General features: G+C 36.8%; 2 protein-coding genes across 2 annotated transcripts; one reads left to right on the top strand and one right to left on the bottom strand.

Annotated features, from left to right (window-relative positions):
- The first annotated feature begins 3,453 nt into the window (after positions 1 to 3,453).
- LOC133872758 (uncharacterized) lies at positions 3,454 to 14,042 on the top strand. The gene is made up of 18 exons (XM_062310355.1): positions 3,454 to 3,804; positions 4,463 to 4,532; positions 4,947 to 5,504; positions 5,590 to 5,727; positions 5,851 to 5,964; positions 6,957 to 7,015; positions 7,262 to 7,328; positions 7,457 to 7,508; positions 7,618 to 7,710; positions 7,808 to 7,891; positions 7,998 to 8,419; positions 9,476 to 9,537; positions 10,069 to 10,138; positions 10,806 to 10,886; positions 10,979 to 11,080; positions 12,041 to 12,165; positions 13,328 to 13,403; positions 13,607 to 14,042. Exons 1-18 carry the CDS (start codon positions 3,758 to 3,760, stop codon positions 13,712 to 13,714), a joined length of 2,328 nt encoding a protein of 775 aa, XP_062166339.1. The 5' UTR covers positions 3,454 to 3,757; the 3' UTR covers positions 13,715 to 14,042.
- A 2,432-nt stretch (positions 14,043 to 16,474) lies between these two features.
- LOC133872663 (probable serine/threonine-protein kinase PBL7) lies at positions 16,475 to 19,296 on the bottom strand. Its single transcript, XM_062310243.1, has 5 exons — positions 19,012 to 19,296; positions 18,437 to 18,627; positions 17,773 to 17,962; positions 17,293 to 17,684; positions 16,475 to 17,180 (listed from the first exon to the last, which is right to left on the bottom strand). Exons 1-5 carry the CDS (start codon positions 19,124 to 19,126, stop codon positions 16,893 to 16,895), a joined length of 1,176 nt encoding a protein of 391 aa, XP_062166227.1. The 5' UTR covers positions 19,127 to 19,296; the 3' UTR covers positions 16,475 to 16,892.

The raw sequence follows: 19,296 nt of genomic DNA, 5'->3' as shown, positions 1-19,296 counted from the left end.
ACTTGTCAAACTCTGATAGAATCACAAAATAGTTAAAGGGTGTTATAAGCCAAGTTCAGGTGCTGGAGATACTGAATACCGAAAAGGCTCATTGAATTGTCAAGCCCACCATAGATTGATTTACAGCCCAGGTTGAGCCAATAACACATGCCTCTTTCGCTGTAGGTTACACCTTTCCAAGAGTAAAAATCGACGCTTTGATTCCTGTGCAATAGTTTTGTGGATTGAGCAGTACTGTTGAATAGATGGTTGTTCTACAACTAGAGCAACACCGTTTGTTGATCACCAAGACACTGGCCAGACGCCAACAAGATATAGAAGCTGAGGAAAAATAAGCATATGGGCATCAAGAAAAGCCAGAATATTTTATATTAGACTTACTTTTTAATGGAATTAAAGTGTATTGATATCGTTTATGACAAAAATTTCCTACAAACTCGTTTGGAATAAATTTTCTACACTTCACGTATAAGAGTCCTTTAAGCATGTGAAAATCACATATTTTTTTATTAATGCTATCGAAAAACATGTGAGAAACGCATGCTATTAAAATAATATGTATTTGCTTCTCATATGCCTAAAGGACACATGTCAATCTTGACTTAGATATGGTTTGTATAAAATTTTCTATAAATCGATTTGTAAAAAATTTCTGTCCATCAATTATCCTAATTATGTTGACCCAAAAAAAAGAAAGATCTTGGATGTCTTGAAGTCATGGAATTCACAGTAAATGTTGCTGAATTTATTTATGGATATGCAACTATTCGTTTCAAAAAAGTTTTATGTGAAATTTACAAAAATATTACTATAGTGAATATATCCAAACTTCATTAATTAGCATTCACATCAGGCTTAAAAAATTTCTTCTATATTTTAGATAAAAATTTGTTCTTTTGGTTAGCATTGCAGTAGCTCACTGATTTATAAACTAGCAGCTAACTAGCCGGATACAATTACATTTTCATCCAAATTTACATTTCGCCTATTCAAAATAACATTTGACTAATCGTATGTGAATGCTAATGCTCGGCTAAACGACATATGCATATATATATATCTCATGGGTCCCGTTTCTTTAATTCTTTGAAAGTGGAATTAATCAGTTTTGTGTATCAAATGGTCCAAACCATCCCCCACGTATTTATCAAGTTTAAAAGCTAATCAATCATGCATGTATTGTCCCAAGTCTAAGGTTTGGGAAGTCCAATCTAACCACCTAAAGTTATCATCCTAAATTTCTATTTTCCAAGTCACTTTGTCATCCATGACAGTACGTATCATCAAGATTCTATGAACTTATGCTAATATTTTGCGTTACTGGATAGACCAACACATCCTAGATGTAACATATATGTACAATTAATAAAGAATAAAATTATATTACAATGATTTTGACCAGGTTTGCTTGCATTTTAAAGAAAGATTGGCCGGGGAGATGGCCTTGCTTGCAATGCCATTCATCGGATGGTTGAGAATTTTTTTGGGTAGAGACTTTTCCTTTCGGCTCTTGTTTGTCGGTTAAGGATTTCGAAAAGTTATCCTTTCAGAACTCTTTGTTTTGCCTTTGGTTGCATTTATTTGTGGCCGCTATGGTTCTCTTTATATACTGATAATTTATTTGACCCATTCTCGGTGGTTACTTTATTTCACCACCATCTATTGGTTGGTTAAGGACTGTTGTTTGGGTTGCACAAGTACGTCGGTGGAGGCTGTCGGTGGAGGTTGCTAGTCTTTTTGTTGTCAATATTGCCAAAACCATTGATGAGAGAACCCTACTAGCAAGGCTTATTAATGTCCAGAGGTCCACAGGAGTCTTACTTTCTACGTCATCAAGACTGCCAAAATCATTAATGAAATATATATACAACTGGATCTTACGACGGTATAAAATAAATAAGCTATTGAATCGGCATTTATTTATTTATTTATTTTTTATAAGTGATGACAGTTATATAAAAGTTTATTAAATAGTATTATTAAAAAAAAAATCAAAAATTGAGTCCAATGAAAAGAAAATAGGATGAAAATATATGAAAATTTCAGAAGAACATAAATGACTAAAAATATTTAAGTCTAGTTGTATATAAAAACAAGTTCATTTGATACAAATCTTCGAATAAAAGTTAAGAGTAAAAATATAAAATGACATTAGTTCAATAATACACATTTTTTTTTTTTTTTTGTTGAATTTGTTTGCCTTCTATGGTATTTTTTTTTCAAGATAAAGTTGAGGAAAAAGATTATGGAAAGAATGTCATTAATATGTTTGTTGTACCATATTTTTCAGCTCTTCCAAAACATAAAAGGCCCAATGATAACTCCAAAAGCCAAAAATAAATCCTAATTAAACACTTATGTAGTTCCAATCAATCACAATCCTAGAATTCAAATGAGCTTTTCCACATGTTGGAGGGGGCAATCTTGGTTCTTTATTTAAAAAAAAAGCCAAAAAAATCTTGTATTTCCTTCGTAAGAAGTTTATGAAAAGGTAGCAAATTGCTTGATCAGTGAAAAATGTCCCTCCAATGGATTGAACGAAACGTCAAGATCTGCCAATAAAATAAGACAATTTGCAAGTTGAATAGGAATCTCACCGGTAAGCTCATTACTTAACAAGTCTAATGACTCAATTTTGTCAATGATTATGGAATTTGACCCGTAAAAGCATTATGAGACAGTTGAGCATATATAGTGATTTTAGTTCTCCTATTTATTTAGGTATAATATCTTCAAAATTGTTGATATTTAGGATCTTTACTAGCTTCACCAATATACCTTTATCGGTAACTGTTACTAAACATTGAAAAATCGTGCCACTCAAGAATGTATGGTATGTAGGGTTCGTTTAGTTTTACGATTTTAAAAAGTATGAGTGATTTTAAAATGTACGATTAAAAATGTGATTTTTAAAAATGCAGTTAATCGTTGGCACATGTTGACATGTAATTAGAGCCACGTCATTCATTAAAAACAATTAACACCCTTCAATTAATGTATATTTCATGATGTGGCATTGAAAAAATATCATTAAATTTTGAATTAATTATTATTAAATTTTAGATCTAATAATAGGTAGGTGACATTTCTTTTTTCATTAGAATTTTATGTTTGAGAATAGACATCTAAAATTCTAAATACTTTTTTCTTCTTCTTCAGAATTTGGTTCTATCCTGATGTGTCACAATCCTATGAGATTATGACACACTTTTCAAAATGATAAATCTCATGAAATTACGATACATCATGTTAAAATTAAATTTTACAAAAAATTATTTAGATGTCTAGCATTCATCTTCTATGTTTACAATTCTTTTGCACTCATTAAAAAAATAAAATAAAAAAAATAAATAAAAAAAAAAAAAAAAAAAAAAGGGAAAAAGGTTTACAATTTCTTTACAACCTTAAATACTGCGAACAATTTCAGTGCTGTCGGGGGGGTCATCACACGCGTCCTTACATGCAACCAGTAAAATTGCGCAAGACACTCCTGCTCTGTATCTCTAGCATCCCCCTCCTAAGCCCCGCTACGCGAGCGGCGAGCACGTGATCATCAACCTCCACCTGTAACGACTAGAACTAGGAAGGGAGCTTTGAACTTCGAAATCTACAGTAAACCGGCTCACGAGCTGCACATAGAAAGGAATAGAAAAAAAAGAGGAAAATTTCAATCAGTAGAAAATCAAGGACCGGCCTGCACAGCCTCCGAATCAAACGGTCCTAACCCTAATCTCTCTCCCAAATTCCTCACCCGAAGATGACGGAGCTGAGCTTCAATCTCCTCCACACTCTCGACCCCAGGAGGTAATACTTTCGCACACGCACTGCACATTTCGTTTTTCTTGTATCTCCACGCGTCCTTAAACCCTAAATTACCTCGCATTATTTGAAGAAAATTTGACAGATTCTTTCTCTTACGTGACTCTCTGATCATGAACTGTATCAACAATATTTCGTATAATCTTGTTCTTATTGATTCAGACTCGTTATTCTTTAATTTGATGTTCTGGTGAAGTAAAGTTTTGGGATTTAGAGCAGATTAGGGAGGATTAGACTGATAGTCATGGTGGATCTTATTTGAATAGCTGTCAAGTGTGAACTGTGATATAAGGTTATAGTATTCTGAGTTTGGTGTAAGGCAACTGAGAGCTATGGGCAGTAGAGTTGCAATTTTTTTTGAAGTATGTTGTTGTCCGTGGTAAGTAAGCGTACTTTGGAGGTTGATTCCAGGTAAGTTATTAAATTGGGCAACCCTTGTGATTCTTTTTGTGCAGTTTTAATGTTGCATCATGCATGATCATCAAACTTATGTCAAATTTGTTTTTACTGGCCCTACTTTTATAATTCATGATGCCTATTATCTTTACCCTTGTTCTTTTTTTAGGGTTTAATTTTATAGCTTGAGGTTGGGGATTAAAGATCTTGTCGTATAGAAGAATAAAATAAACGTTTTTGTCGACAGGGATGCTTATGGATTTGCTCTGAGGCCTCAACACGCCCAAAGATATAGAGAGTATGCAAAAATCTATAAGGTACTGCTATCAAGGTTTATTCTTTCTAACTATCAGAGGCTAACTGTACACTTCTATGAAGCTGGTACAAGTTATCCTGATCTACTAAGCCTTACTATTAGAGGCATGTGCAAAGTGCAATTTGTGAAAAAGCAAGCAATTTTGTTTCTTTCTGAAACTAGTTTACAGACAGTATGTTTAGACATGATCAGCTTAGGTCTAGAAAAATGGCAAAACCATATATTACTAAGCTAAAGTATGAGATGTGATGAATTATTTCCATTTTCTGTAAAAATATGCTTCAGGATAAATTCTTCCTTAAATAGAATACTTTATTCAATTTTTTCCTTATATAGAATTTCTGTTCAAACGAATAGATGAAAGTGATAGTAGTAGGTGAGTATGTCCATCTTAGAGATATATTTATGGCACCAGGAGGAGGAAGGGGAGAGATTAGATAAATGGAAGGACTTCCTTGAACAACTAGCAAAATCTTCTCAACCGTGCTCTTCTGAGGAGGAATATAAAGAGACATTACAGGCTGAAGATACTGAGTGCAAAGCAGAGACCATTTCAGAGAGCAAGGAAGGTAATGATTCAAGCAGTGGGAACTCCATCTCTCATGGTTCAGAAGAAAGTGATCCCAAAGAGGAGGTGCAGCTTTCAAAAGAAACAAAGACCCATAAGCTCCAAACCTGGGCTCAGATAAGACCATCCCTTGGTGCCATTGAAAAAATGATGAGTTTTCGAGTTCAGAAGAGAAAGAATATGATAGATGAGCAGGAAACTGTAAATGGGAACCATCTTCCATCTATAGAAGAGGCAGAATCCCTGGGAGGGGCTTCTGATGATGAACAGGATTGTGTTAATGAGACATCAGATGACAATGAGAATTCTGCCAGGACAGAACGTTTTCCCAAACATTTCTTTCCTTGGAAAGAAGAATTGGAATCCCTTGTTCGTGGGGGAGTGCCAAAGGATCTCAGGGGAGAGGTAGAGTTAACATTGTTAAGTTCATTTATTCTCCATAATTATGTCGTGAAAAGATGCAGTGTTTGCCACAATATTGCCATTACAGGTTTGGCAAGCCTTTGTAGGTGTGAAGGCACGGTGGGTGGAGAGATATTACCAGGATTTGGTGGCCCAAGAAGCTGATGATGGTGGAAGCAAGGTGCATGATGGTGTTTTCAAGAAATGGAAAAGACAGATTGAGAAGGTCATTAGATGCATCTGCCTTGGACTTTATCCTTCAGTCTTTTCCATTTGTAGGTGCTACTTCTTTTGCTTTGTATTGCAATTTGGCTTTCTCCGTAGAATGACTTTTATTTGCTGTTTACAGGATATACCACGTACATTCCCAGGCCATCCTGCTTTGGATGCGGATGGTAGGAATTCCTTGAGGCGTGTCCTTTTAGCATATGCTCGACATAACCCCTCTGTTGGGTACTGTCAGGTAATTGGCTGTGAAAGAGTTCGTACTTTGTTAATTTTCCATCTTCTATGAAATACTTGCTTTTGAGCATGCACTCCAGTTCACATAAACTTCTTTTCCCTAAGGCTGAATGAAGCTCAAATCCCACGCTCCATTGTGGCTACCAATATCTGGAGAATGTTTGCCAAAGCCCCTTCTTGGCTCATACTTTTCTCATAGAAACTCTCTCTCTCTCTCTCTCTCTCTCTCTCTCTCTCTCCCCCTCCCCCTCCCTCTCGCTCTCTCTCCCTCTCTCCCTCCCCCTCCCCCTCCCCCCGTCTCTCTCTCTCTCTCTCTCTCTCTCTCTCAATTTGTCAGTTCCAATCTGATTTGCTTGGTTTCATCTTGCTTTACATAACTATTGTACCAAGTGGTCATGATTTTGTTGCAATATAACTGAGAGGACCTCATCTAACGAAGGTTCTGATCTGAGCTTAACTTGAATCAAATTCCTGCGATGCACTGAGCTACAATACATATATGTATATCCAAATTACTTTGATTTTGTTAATTTAATGTGTTTCTTAGCAGTTCAACATATATGTATATCCAAATTAAGATACTTAAATGCAAGTTGGTGGTTAATTCCTCTTTGGTTGAAGGCAGGAAATTTTGCATTTTTTTGGACATATTAAGAGTTCTTTTGATCCAAACTTAACTTTGTTAGCTGAGGATCATTGATTGCTTCAAGAGATTATCCTCTTCTTACATTATTATCCCCATTACACACACGCGCGTGCACACTCACACATTTAGGAAAAGAAAAAGACAGGAAAAACTGCTTGAGAATTCAAGTCCCAACATAACACTTTGGAAGTCCCTTAAGCCATTTTTTTGTTAGAACTCTTGTTTTAGGGCATTTGAATAGCTTTAACTAATTCTCTTAGGTCTGTTGATGAATTTTAACAATCTTCTTATTCATATGGCTAATTTTGGTTATTGTAATTACTTTACATTTATCAAATTACATGCAGGCAATGAATTTTTTTGCTGGTTTACTGCTACTTTTGATGCCTGAGGAAAATGCCTTTTGGTAAGTTTGATTGAGTTTTTTTTTGGGTGAATTTGGATGATTTCTCGGGGAAAAATGAGGAGGAATGGTGTAATAGGATTGCTGAATGGGGGAATAGTTGTAACTAAAGCATAAGGCTTAACATTTCTCTCGCTGCTTTTGTTATTAAAGCACAGCATTATAAAATCTTTCTATTCACAAACAGGTTCACATGATTATAGTCGGGTTAGCTTTATGAACTGATCTTGTTTTCATGGAATCTTTCAGGACATTGGTGGGAATTATTGATGATTACTTTGATGGTTACTATACAGAGGAAATGATTGAATCTCAGGTGAAAATTCCACCATTCAGAGTTTTTTGCATTTATCTCTAATTGCATGCTAAATCTTATGGACATTGATAGATCTACTAAATACAGAGGACCCTTTTAATTTTAAATGATATCTTCTGCTTTATCAGGTGGACCAACTTGTTTTTGAGGAGCTGATGCGTGAAAGATTTCCTAAATTGGGTTTGTCAATTTTTAACATTTGTTATTTTGGTCGTCCTCTTTTTTGATTCTTTTTATTACATGGAGCAGTGTGGGTGGTTTTTTTATTCCACTTATGCTTCTGGTGCAGTTAATCATCTGGATTACTTGGGAGTGCAGGTAGCATGGATCTCTGGACCCTGGTTCTTATCCATTTTTGTGAATATGCTTCCCTGGGAAAGTGGTGAGGTTTATGTGGTTTGCATTTACAAGATTGACTTCTTTCATATTGTTTTTGTTATAAGACGTTCTTATCTTCTAATGACAAACTTCGTCTACAGTTTTTCGAGTTTGGGATGTGCTTCTATTCGAAGGAAATCGTGTTATGCTGTTTCAAACAGCACTTGCTTTAATGGAGTTATATGGTACTAGCATGTGTGTGTGTGATTTGTATCACGCGATGAATTGGACCTTATGAACGTTTTTGGGTGTTTAAAGCAATGTAATTTTCTTATATGTAATTTCGTGTAGGTCCTGCGTTAGTAACGACTAAAGATGCTGGGGATGCAATTACTTTGTTGCAATCCCTTTCTGGATCTACATTTGATAGCAGTCAGCTTGTCTTGACTGCTTGCATGGGCTTTTTGGCTGTAACTGAGGCTAGACTGCAAGAACTTAGGAAAAAACATCGGCCGGCTGTACTATTAGTAGTGGAGGAGAGATCAAAAAGGGGTCGAGTTTGGAAAGATTCCAAAGGGCTTGCGTCTAAGCTATATAGCTTTAAGCATGATCCTGGATCACTGATAGAGGAAAAGGAATCTACTGAAGGAGGTCATAATCTTGCTGATGGAGACAAATCTCCTCTGGAGTCCCATTCCTCGAATTTGGATGAATTGCTTAATAGCCTAAATGTCAATGCAGAAGTAGATTCTCTACCAGATCTTCAAGAACAGGTGGCTTTCTCTTTTCTTCTTCTGTGTGTAGTGCTTGACTATTTTTGAATACTCCACGTATTCCAAACACTATGTCTATATTTGTCTATATTTACTTATCAAAAAAAAAATATTTGTCTATATTTGATTGCTTTATTAATGTTGTGAGGTCCATTAGCAAGACATGTTTTTTTGGTCTGCTTCAACCTTGTCCATATGACTTATCAGCGTGTTTAATACCCACTGCTGAAGAAAAAACCCTAAGCCAACCAGGTTTACTTTTGCATTGCTTATCTGCCGCCCCGCCGCGGGCGCCGGGGGGGGGGGGGGGGGGGGGGGGTGGTGGTCATTGTTAAAGCCCAGAATGGAGAGAAGGAAAAAAAAAAAAAAAAAAAAAAAAAAAAAAAAAAAAAAAAAAAAAAAAAAACCTTGGAATTGACCCTTGATGTGAAAGTTTTACTTTTTATATTTATGGCTTTCTTTGTTTATATCCAAACACAAATGATATGTATGTATCTACATAATTATTTTAATAGATGAGCATCTAAATAATTTTACTTGTGATCCCGTTCTCATTCTATAAGTTCCATTCTATTGAACCCTTACTCCACAATTACAGATGTAGATATTTTGCGGATCAAAATACTTGGAACTGTATATTTTTAGATGCTCACTAACTATATTTGATGTTATTGTTTATTGGTAGATTTATAATGTAATCCCTGAAAAGTTGGTCTTCCTAGAAAATTGTACCATATTATTGGAGATTTACAGATTATCCAATCTTCAATTCCAGCATGTAATGTATGACTCCCAGGTCTGCTTTGATGTAGGTTTCCACTGTTTTTTTTGCTTCATTCAACAACGTAGGTTTAACTGAATTTCTATGCTTATTTGTTATTCTACCTTTTTTCAGCCAGAATATTTCCATGCATTTGTCATCTTATAGTCCTCACTATTTTCCAAAACTATTAATGGTAATCTAATGCATTTCACTTGTTACTGCTTACTAGTTGGCAGATAAGCGATCCCTGTGCAACTCCTTTTAAATTTCAATTATTAACAGCTTATGTGCAGGTGGTTTGGATGAAGGTCGAATTGTGCAGGTTGCTGGAGGAGAAAAGAGGAGCTGAACTCAGGTCAGTACTTTCTATTTACTGTCTAGTTTCTTCATAAGTGACTCATTTTATTTGGTAACACGACAAAGTAAAGATGACAGACTCGTGAAAGATAAATTCACAAGTAAACTAGCTAGGAGGTGGGAGGCCAACCAACTGCGGTGTATATTGTCTGTTTACCTTATCCACTCTGAAATTCTGAGGTTCATGAACCTTGACTGAAGGGCTTAAAAGTCCCTTACTCAGAACTTCATTCTTTTTGGCCTTCTTAATGCTTTTTCTTTCTTTGTGTATTATTTTTTCACCTTCCGGACCTTGCAAATGTGAAACTTCACAAAATCAACTCCATGGTCAATTCTCTTAACTTTTTCTTTTTTCATTTTTTAAATAAAGAGTTGCTTCAAATTCTAAGATCAATGGGCATCTATAAAAATCTACAGGTGGCAATCAGTTTCAAAACATGGCGACTCTTATGATGACATAGGAAGATGTTGCCTATTGCTTATGAAGATAATCATTTAATCTACATGTGTGGCTTGTATTCGTTTCCAGGGCTGAGGAGCTGGAAACAGCACTTATGGAGATGGTCAAGCAAGATAATCGGCGGCAATTGAGTGCAAGGGTACACCTAAAGTTTATTTAGAATACTATTCTTGCAGTAGTTTGTCTGTTTATTATACTACATTGAAAGATATGTATATTCTTATAACTTTCAAATGGCATGCATCAGGGTTTCCTCCCTCCCCCTCTTTCCCTCTCTCTCTCATAGATTTTAGATTTAGATTTTAGATCTCAGATTTTAGATTTTAGATTTTTTTTTTTTTCCAGTTCTCAAATCCCAATGGATATTGGATCCTTTGTGTACATTTTATAGACTTGCTGCAGTGAATGTTGATGAATTGCCTTATGAAGCATTTTTGTGTATCAATTTTTTATGCGAGAGAGTGGCTACCTTATGTTTCATCAAAATCCTGGAAGTAATAAGGCCTCACGAATGGCTATTAACTACTATTTTAGATCCTTGAAGCACAAAAATACTTCAGAGGTCTTGTTTGTGATTTGACTTATATTTTGGCTTCTGCCTCGTTAGTTTATTCTGCACTGATAGAGAAGTCAAAAATAATAGCTGTAGGTAAGTATGGGATCATTTTATCATCTGACAATGCTTTTGATCATCTACTTTACCTGAGAACTGACTCGGTCTCCAAGTGCAATAAGTTCCTTCTTCCATAAAATCCTTGTCGGCCAACTTGCTTACAAGGTTTGAAATTTGTTATATAATCCTGCAGGTCGAGCAGTTGGAGCAAGAGGTAACAGAGCTAAAGCAAGCCCTAGCTGATAAGAGAGAACAAGAAACTGCAATGCTCCAGGTTTAATTATTTCAGATGTTTCTAGTTGCAAAAGAATGATCTATACTTTGTCTGAGTCCCTTAACTATTTTTATTACTTTTGCATGTTGTAGGTCCTGATGAGGGTAGAGCAAGAGCAAAGGGTTACTGAAGATGCTCGAATAAGTGCAGAGCAAGATGCAGCTGCCCAGAGATATGCAGTTCATGTGCTTCAGGTTCTTTCTGATTTTTGATGTGTCCTGGTTATCAGAGATATTGGTAGATCTACATGGCAACATATTCTATATGTATATATATGGGAAAATCACACTTATCCCCTTCGAACTGACACCCGATTTACAATCATCCCACCAAACTTTAAAAAGTCACAATCGACCCCCTCAAATTACACAACACTCTCAATTTGCCCACTCCATTAGCATTTTCTATTTACTTGGACAGAAAATGCATTATGTGACCCAGTAACTGCATTGTCCATTATACACATGTATATGATAAAAATTCAAAAAAAAAAAAGAAAAGAAAGAAAGAAAGAGAAAACAAGTAAAGACAAATAAAAAGAATGGGTGGAGTGGACAATATTTGTCTCTTTCTGGCTCACTTTTTACTGATCACTATAATGAAGTTTGTTGTTCTGTAAATTCTAAAATGCATTGTTCCTTCACGTAGAAAAAAGTAGTTTGATTCTGTAAATTCTAAAATGCACTGTTGCTTCCCATAGAAAAACGTAGTTTGATGAGATAGCTGGACCATTACCTGTCTAGTTATTCATTTTCTTGTCCTGCACCATCTTCAAATTAAAGATCTCACAAAACAACTACCCTCTGTCTCAAAAATCTCTTGGTTATGAATGACACAATTATAAGTGAGGCAAAGTCTGATCCTAAATTATCCTTCATTGTGTATTAAGATGGGCATGACTTTAACTGGAATGGTTTTTTTCTTTATTCTTTTTGGAAAGGGTGAGGGTAGTTTATAAAATCCAAAGTACAAAAATCCGAAGTAAATATTTTATGCAGACATTCATTTTAGGATACCCTAAAGACAAAAACAAGACATTTTATTTGGAAGCAGGGAGTATATTGAGCTTTCTATTATTTTTTTGGTCGAATAGCTTTCTATTTCTTTCTTTCATGAGTTATGATACACCTATCAAGACAATGATATATATGCAGGAAAAATATGAGAAGGCTATGGCTTCACTCGCGGAGACACAGAAGAAAGTGGTTATCGCAGAATCAATGTTGGAGGCTACCTTGCAATATGAATCTGGCCAATCTAAAGCACTAACTTCTCCAGGGTACATGAGAATTCTCTCCACATAAAATTTCTGTTTGATAGTTGATGTTGATGATTAATTCTGAGAAAAAGTGTGCAGAAAAAAGTTTGGGGGCTAAACAAGAACTGATATGACTAACACTTATCACAATGACACATCATAATAAAATTGGGCCAAATAATAATCTAAAGTGAAACATCCTGAAAATCCTTGATTGGTCCTGAGAAAATTTTGCGTTTGTAGTTCGCCTAGATGTAAATAAAAATTCTTGAATCTAAAAAAGTGGATCAACAGGTATTTTGTGTTAGCTATTTTGTTCCATTTGGCAGAGTAATCCCTTCCTTTTTATGGCTTCAGTCTTCCAACTTTGAATAAATGGGCAATTGTATATGCCATTCCCTATGATAGATTAACAAAGAAAATGCCTTTATATCTAAGAAGCCACATATATATTTTAGTGCAAGGTGGCAGTTCTTTCAAATCTGCTTTCTGTAAGCATTGGGAACTATTGCTTCACAAGGTTGCACCCTTTGTATCCGCCCTTACATATATGCGTAGTACGTGCCTCAAAAAAAATTCTCAAGTCATATTATCAGTAGTCAGTGAGTTATCAAATGCAGTTATAAAATGATGTGAAGCAACTTCGGATGGTTCCAAGGTCCCATTATAAAATATCCCTTTGTAAAACAAGGTGGAAAGGCATCCTCCATAAGTACCCTGTACTATTATTAAAAATAATTTAGGACCCTTTTGGTATCATGAGATTCGCTTTACAAAATTATTCGGAATGATTTTGATGCTATCATCATAGCTGCTTAAGAGGTGAACTTCAATCGGTGCTTTAACCATCCAAAATGTGTTTCTTTATGTAGTTATTTATTTTCTATCCATTAATGGTTATTAATTTGGCAGAAAGTTTTTGGAGATTGAATAGTTATCCACTTTCATTCTTCTCGCATGATTGGAACACTTAAAAATTGATTCTGATCAATCGTAATAAAGTTGTATGTGAGCTCCATGAGTTGGGTACAGCATGTTGCCTAACCATAAGTTTAATAAATATATTCTTCGTTGCGATTATATGTTTTGTGCCTGTGTGTGTGAGCATCAATCCATTGCTTCTGCAGAGGCCATATGCCTCTAGATGAAAGTGGTGCCTTATAGAGGTAGTGTGCTTTTGTAGGTTGCGTAGCCAAGAAAATTCGACAAGAAAGATCGGTCTACTTTCATTTGGACTTGGTTGGCGTGACAAAAATAAGGTAAGCCATATGCACTTTTGCCTATTCCATATCTTGGTGTCTGACATGCAAACCAAGAGTGCAATTAGTGTAATGGAGTTGCTATATCTACTCCTAAACAGTCAGCAAATGGTATATAGGGCAGTTTGCTTTGAGCTATACTTCTCTACCTATATATATGCTTCGTATTGTTCGTAAAGCTTGTCTACGCATTCCTTTATCAGGGCAAAACAACTAAGGTTGAGGAGTCCAATGAAAGTAAATCCACCAATGAAGGAATAGACCCAAAATCTTCAGGGAACGAAACCAAAACCGAGGAGCAGGAAACTTAGTGGGGAAGTGACGTGGTAGACTCTATGCAAACACTTCCCTTCCCAAACTTATGCTTTTATTGTGTTCCTGCTGCCCATGTACTCAATCCCTTGTAATGGTTCTGTTTAATTACTACCCTTCCTATTGCAAATCATGCATGCTGTGGCAGCAGATTGTGAGGGTGTCATATATATCTGTACCGTTGTCGACTTGAAACAGATACTTCATTTATTTTTTTATTCCCCTCTCCCTCCCTATTCAGTATTCACTCCAAGTGTAAAGCACATAATTAAATTCATTTTTTATTAGTCATTAATTTATAAGACTAGTTTGATTCAATGCACATAATCACCGTCTCAGAATTGATATAATTTTTTTTTTTTTTTTTTGTCAAATATATGCGTCAATGGTTTCCTTTGCTTGCTATGTCTTCATCTCAAAAAAGTTAAATACACGACCTCAAGAAAAGCGTTGTTTTTTCACACATGCAGGAAGGACCCTACAATCAGTTTGATGGAGCTACGAAAGAAGGGTGAAGCTGAAGGGGCTAGAGCTTTGTCTGATCTCTTCAAGAAACAAAAGATCAGATTCTATGAAGTCTAGGCATAAGGGAGCAAGAGGTTAGAAAACAAAATGGCCAAAAAAAAAAAAAAATTTGTTAGAAAACAACGGTCCAGCTCGCCTCCCAATGCCTTTCCAATGCCTCTATGATCTTCAAAAAAAAAAAAAAAAACTTTCTATTCACGGTTCAAAATATGACAACTCATCCAAACTTGATCCATTCTAATTTGATAATTACTTGCCCAAAAAAGAAAAAAGAAAAACTTTTTCTTCTCTTTCCAGTCATTCTCCCCCTTCTTCACCATCTCCAACCCCCCAGCCCACTCCTATAATGGGTCCACCACCATTTCGAAGGTTTTGGTTAGCAATGGAGGCAACCCACCTTGTGCCGCGCCCTCCATTGACCATTGGCTGTGGTGACCCGCTCGAAGATGAAAAGGGTGATGATCCTGCAGCGCCTTCCCCAATTTTTTTTTTTTTTTTTTATTATTATTGGTAAGATTAAACTTTATTAGTAAAGGAAAGTAATTACAAGAGGGGGGTGGGGGCCCCAACATCAAAGCCCCAAAACAAATAAATTCAATGCTTGAAAAAAGCTAACAAATAAATGGAAATGGGTCAAAAAAAAAAAAAAAAAAAACTCGGACCATTGTTTCTTGGATTGAACACCAAGAATAGCCTCTCTCCTTTCTGGCAATTTTTTATGCAACAATGAGTGAGTCTGCTTGAGGTGACGCTTGCAACAATAAGAGGACTTGGAGGCCGCGGCAGAAAGGGTGCACCGTGATTAATTGATTTGAAGCCATTTACAAGGAACTTCGTATTGATGTCCAACAAGAGGGGTGGCCAATGAATGACATGCAGAGGACATTGATTTATGCAGTTTTCACAGCAAAAGGCGGGGCACTTGTAACGGAGGAGACGGGAAACGATTGAAGATAACAAAAAACATAGATTTGCAACTTTTGTGGGGTGGAAGAACAATAGGGAGTCGTGAGGCACACGTGGGAAGGCTAGGGAGGGGGCATCAAAGGTGGTGGTTGATGTTGAATGGCAAATCTTAGCTTGAGAGCCCTAGATCTGGCAACTAAGGGTGGCACGTGAGGCTTACTCAAAGAGGGAAAGGGTTGGAGGAGCGAAGAGGGGGCGTGTGAGGGCGGGGGTGAGCCGTGGAGGTGGTTATGGTGGAGGCTAGGGAGTCGTAGACTTGGATTTGCAAAACAAAGAAATGAGAACGGAAGAAAGGAAAAACAGAAGAGTAGAGGGAGGAAAAAGGCAGAGGAAAAGAGGGTGGGGTGGTGCTCATAGGGGAGGCGGTGAGGGCGCACACGGGAGAGAAGGGGGTCTCTTACTGAGGAAAAATGAGAGCTTCTCAACGTGGGCCTTGTCACCATTTATTTTTATTTCACTATCACTCCTTCCATAGCTTTGTTAGTTGGGGAACTTTGGCGAGTTGATATTTGAAGCAAAGTTGAGTTTAGTTGAGATTTTATGACTACTACTTATGAAGCTTGAGATTTTAAGACTACTACATTTTTTACTACTTATGAAGCAAAAGAGAGTGAATTTAGCTTCTGGGGGGGGGGGAGAGTTAAGGGGTGAACAGTGAACGTGGGCACAAAAAAGATAGGATTATGCAAAGTCATCAATGTTTTGGCGGTGGTGATGGTGGTTGGAAATTTGGAGAATGGGCCAAAAGATTTTTGTGGTTTGTTTTGAAAAGTATATTAGTTGGGCCACGTGTGAAAACCGTTTAGTCATGAAGAAGAGATCAAATTTAGATGAGATAACATACTTTTTTAACCATGAATGAGAGAGAATAAAGGAAACAGAATGTAATTCAATGTATGGGCCTTCACAGTATGTACTGGCGTGTGTAAACTACAAGACATCACCAAACCACCAACTCAAGGATTTCCAGCCATATGTACTAATGTACATAGGAAGCTAGCTGTACCCACTTTTAAGCTACATTATTATCATTTCAAGTCAGTGATTTTCATTCAACAACTGTAGTCTTCATATGCATTCATGGAACATAATGCAACTCCCTTTCCTCTTCTTTCTTCTTTTTCTTTTTCTTTTTCTTTTTTCTTGGAAAAGAGTAGCAATTCCTCTTAAATTGGATGAAATGGGCATAGTTCATATTTTATAGAGATTTCATAGGTGGAATACACAAAACAATACCAGGAGTAAGCAAAGGCTGAGACAGCTGGGACTAATAAAGAATGTGTGCTTTTTTAAAAACAAGGGAGGAATCACTGCCAAGTTTGAAGGCCTGTATGTGTACAGCAACCTGGGTTCACAAATGCATTGAGCAAAGAACATACAAATATCTTCCGAAGACAAATGTATAATGGTGTAGGGAAATCCACATGTTATTTAGACCGTCGCAAAATTTGACGACTAAGGAACGACTGTAATGCAATGAAAAACCGTCGACGACGACTGTTTGTGCTTCTGATCACCAACCACAATATATAATGCCATCCCGATGAGCGTCAACCGCTATATTACCACGGCGGTGGCCATGGTTGGCATGGCTGGCAGCAGCCCACCCAACATCGAAGGAACCATTTGGATTCACAACTATCATAGAGCACTCTTAAGTTAATCTTCTATTTAATCTCTCTCAGATCAACGACCACCATTGATCTTCTTATCACCATTCTTTGTTCGAGGGGAAGAACAGGGGGCCTGGCCGGAGCTTTGCACCCGCTGTGCATTAGGATCATATTTTTGCCCAGCAAGGTAAGTCAAACCAGTGACAACGTCAGCTACGACCGGTCGCAAATGAGGCTCTTCCTGAACACACATTGCTGCAATAGCAAGAGCTTGGTACAAACCCCTGTAAGGATACTGACCTTGAAGCAATGGATCAGCCATTTGTGAGATTCTCGCTCGATCTTTGAACAAGGGTCTTGCCTGTCATCAAGTCAGGATAAAATTTGATAATCAAACATACTTCAACAATAACAAGGAAAGCCTCAAAACCCTATCAACATCAGTAAAAAAAAACTACGTTGCAACCTCTTACCCATGCAACCAGATTCTGCTCTGCTGGAGCTTTTGAACTGTCAATGGCTTTCCTGCCTGTAATGATCTCCAAAAGAACAACCCCAAAGCTATAAACATCTGATTTCAGAGTCAGTTGACCTGTCATTGCATACTCTGGAGCACAATATCCATAGGTGCCCATGACCCTTGTGGATACATGTGTGTTATCCCCAACAGGCCCAAGTTTGGCCAACCCAAAATCAGATAGCTTGGGATGATATCCTTCACCAAGCAAAATGTTGGAGCATTTCAAATCTCTGTATATAACAGGAGGACTAGCTTTGTTGTGTAAATATTCCAATCCCTTTGCTGCCCCAGCGGCAATTTTCATTCTTGTATTCCAATCCAGTCGTTTCTTACCAGGTGGAATGTCTGCAAAATAGCCATATCAGACCAATATCAAGAAGGAAAAAGAACAGAACTAAAGCATGGGGCTGTAAGTGTAACACAGTATACATACCATGTAAATGGTCTTCCAAAGATCCTAGAGGCATATATTCATAAACCAGAAGCCTTTGATCTCCATCAGCACAATAACCAATCAAATTAACAAGGTTAGAATGGTGTAGCAGACTTAACATCAAGACTTCAACAAGAAATTCCCTGTTCCCTTGTAGCCCATTACGATCCAGCTGCTTGATAGCTACAACCTATACCAAACACCATTAAAAGGATAATGGTTAATTGTCAACTTAGTTCACACACATTAAAACCTTAATTATTCAAATCAGTCTAAATTATTGGAGATGAGATTTCACTTTTTTTTAGCACTCCTCTTCCTTTCGGTGCTGAACGTGAATTCCTATCGTGTTATTCAGTGAGATTATGAATTACGTGCGATTTTATCTTTATTTTCTTTTGTTCATCCTTTGTCTCGCATCAGTTATTTTTGTATTCCCATATCTTGTAGGCTATAAAAACCATTGCAGAAAACAAAAGCAACTGTTGGCAGAAAAAAAAAAAAAGGAATAAATATGACTTTTTTCTTTTCTTTTTTATCTTTATATTTTTTGTGGGTTAAGCAATCAAATGTGCAAATTATAGACAGTTAAGTATGATGAAATTATTATAACTTCATCTTTTCTTCTTTTATAAACAGTTCAAATATAATGAGCTCAACTAACCTGACAGGTATTTTCCAAACGGCCCTTATACACCCTACCAAAACCTCCTTCACCCAAAAAAGAGTCCGCTCTAAAATTTCTAGTTGCAGCAGCCAACTCACGGAATGCAAATGTCTGCGCCGAAATCTGATCGGAGCCTCCACTTTTAGCGGCCTCCTTGACATCCAGTGAGGAACTTGGCTTCAACTTTTCTGGAAACTCGCACGTGGAAAACAAAAGCAGAAGACAATGAAAAACTTCGGAAAGAGCCAAAAGATTTTCAGAAAAAGGAGATCAAACCAGAATCATCAGCACCTCAACAAAGAATGCAAAAGACAGAATATGCTTTATTTTTTCTTTAGCATCCCGAGAAAAAAAAATAATAAAATAAAATAAAATTCAGAACTCCAAATGGGCATGCAAATACAATCGAATTAATCAATATCGATCAATTTACCGCAAACCCAGATAAGAAATCCAGAAAATTTATCAAAATAAAAAATTTTAGAATCCAATCACTGCAGAAACCGATTGAAAGCACGATCAACGCAAAAGGGTCACACAGTCGTTCATGTACTCACACTAATGTTAAATACCTGAAGTGGGTTCGATCCGATCAAGTGGCTTATCCTGTAGCTTCACTTTATTCTGCTTCTTCTTCTTCGTCTTCGCTTTACTGTGTGATCTTCCAGAGCAGGGAATCCAACCCATGTTTTTATTCTTGAAATACCAGCAAAGTTTTAATCGAGAAAGGAAGACGAAGACCAGTGTTTGATATAGAGAGAGAGAGAGAGGCCGTAGAACTTGAATTGGAATAGAGCCCACAATTCTCTCTCTCTCTCTCTCTCTACTTTTCCTGTAACTTTTACTTCTGATTGGGA

The sequence above is a fragment of the Alnus glutinosa genome, chromosome 7 (assembly GCF_958979055.1).
Source record: "Alnus glutinosa chromosome 7, dhAlnGlut1.1, whole genome shotgun sequence".
Classification (NCBI taxonomy): Eukaryota; Viridiplantae; Streptophyta; class Magnoliopsida; order Fagales; family Betulaceae; genus Alnus; species Alnus glutinosa.
Note: the sequence above shows the minus strand (reverse complement) of the source record. Positions and strands in the feature narration are given on the sequence as shown.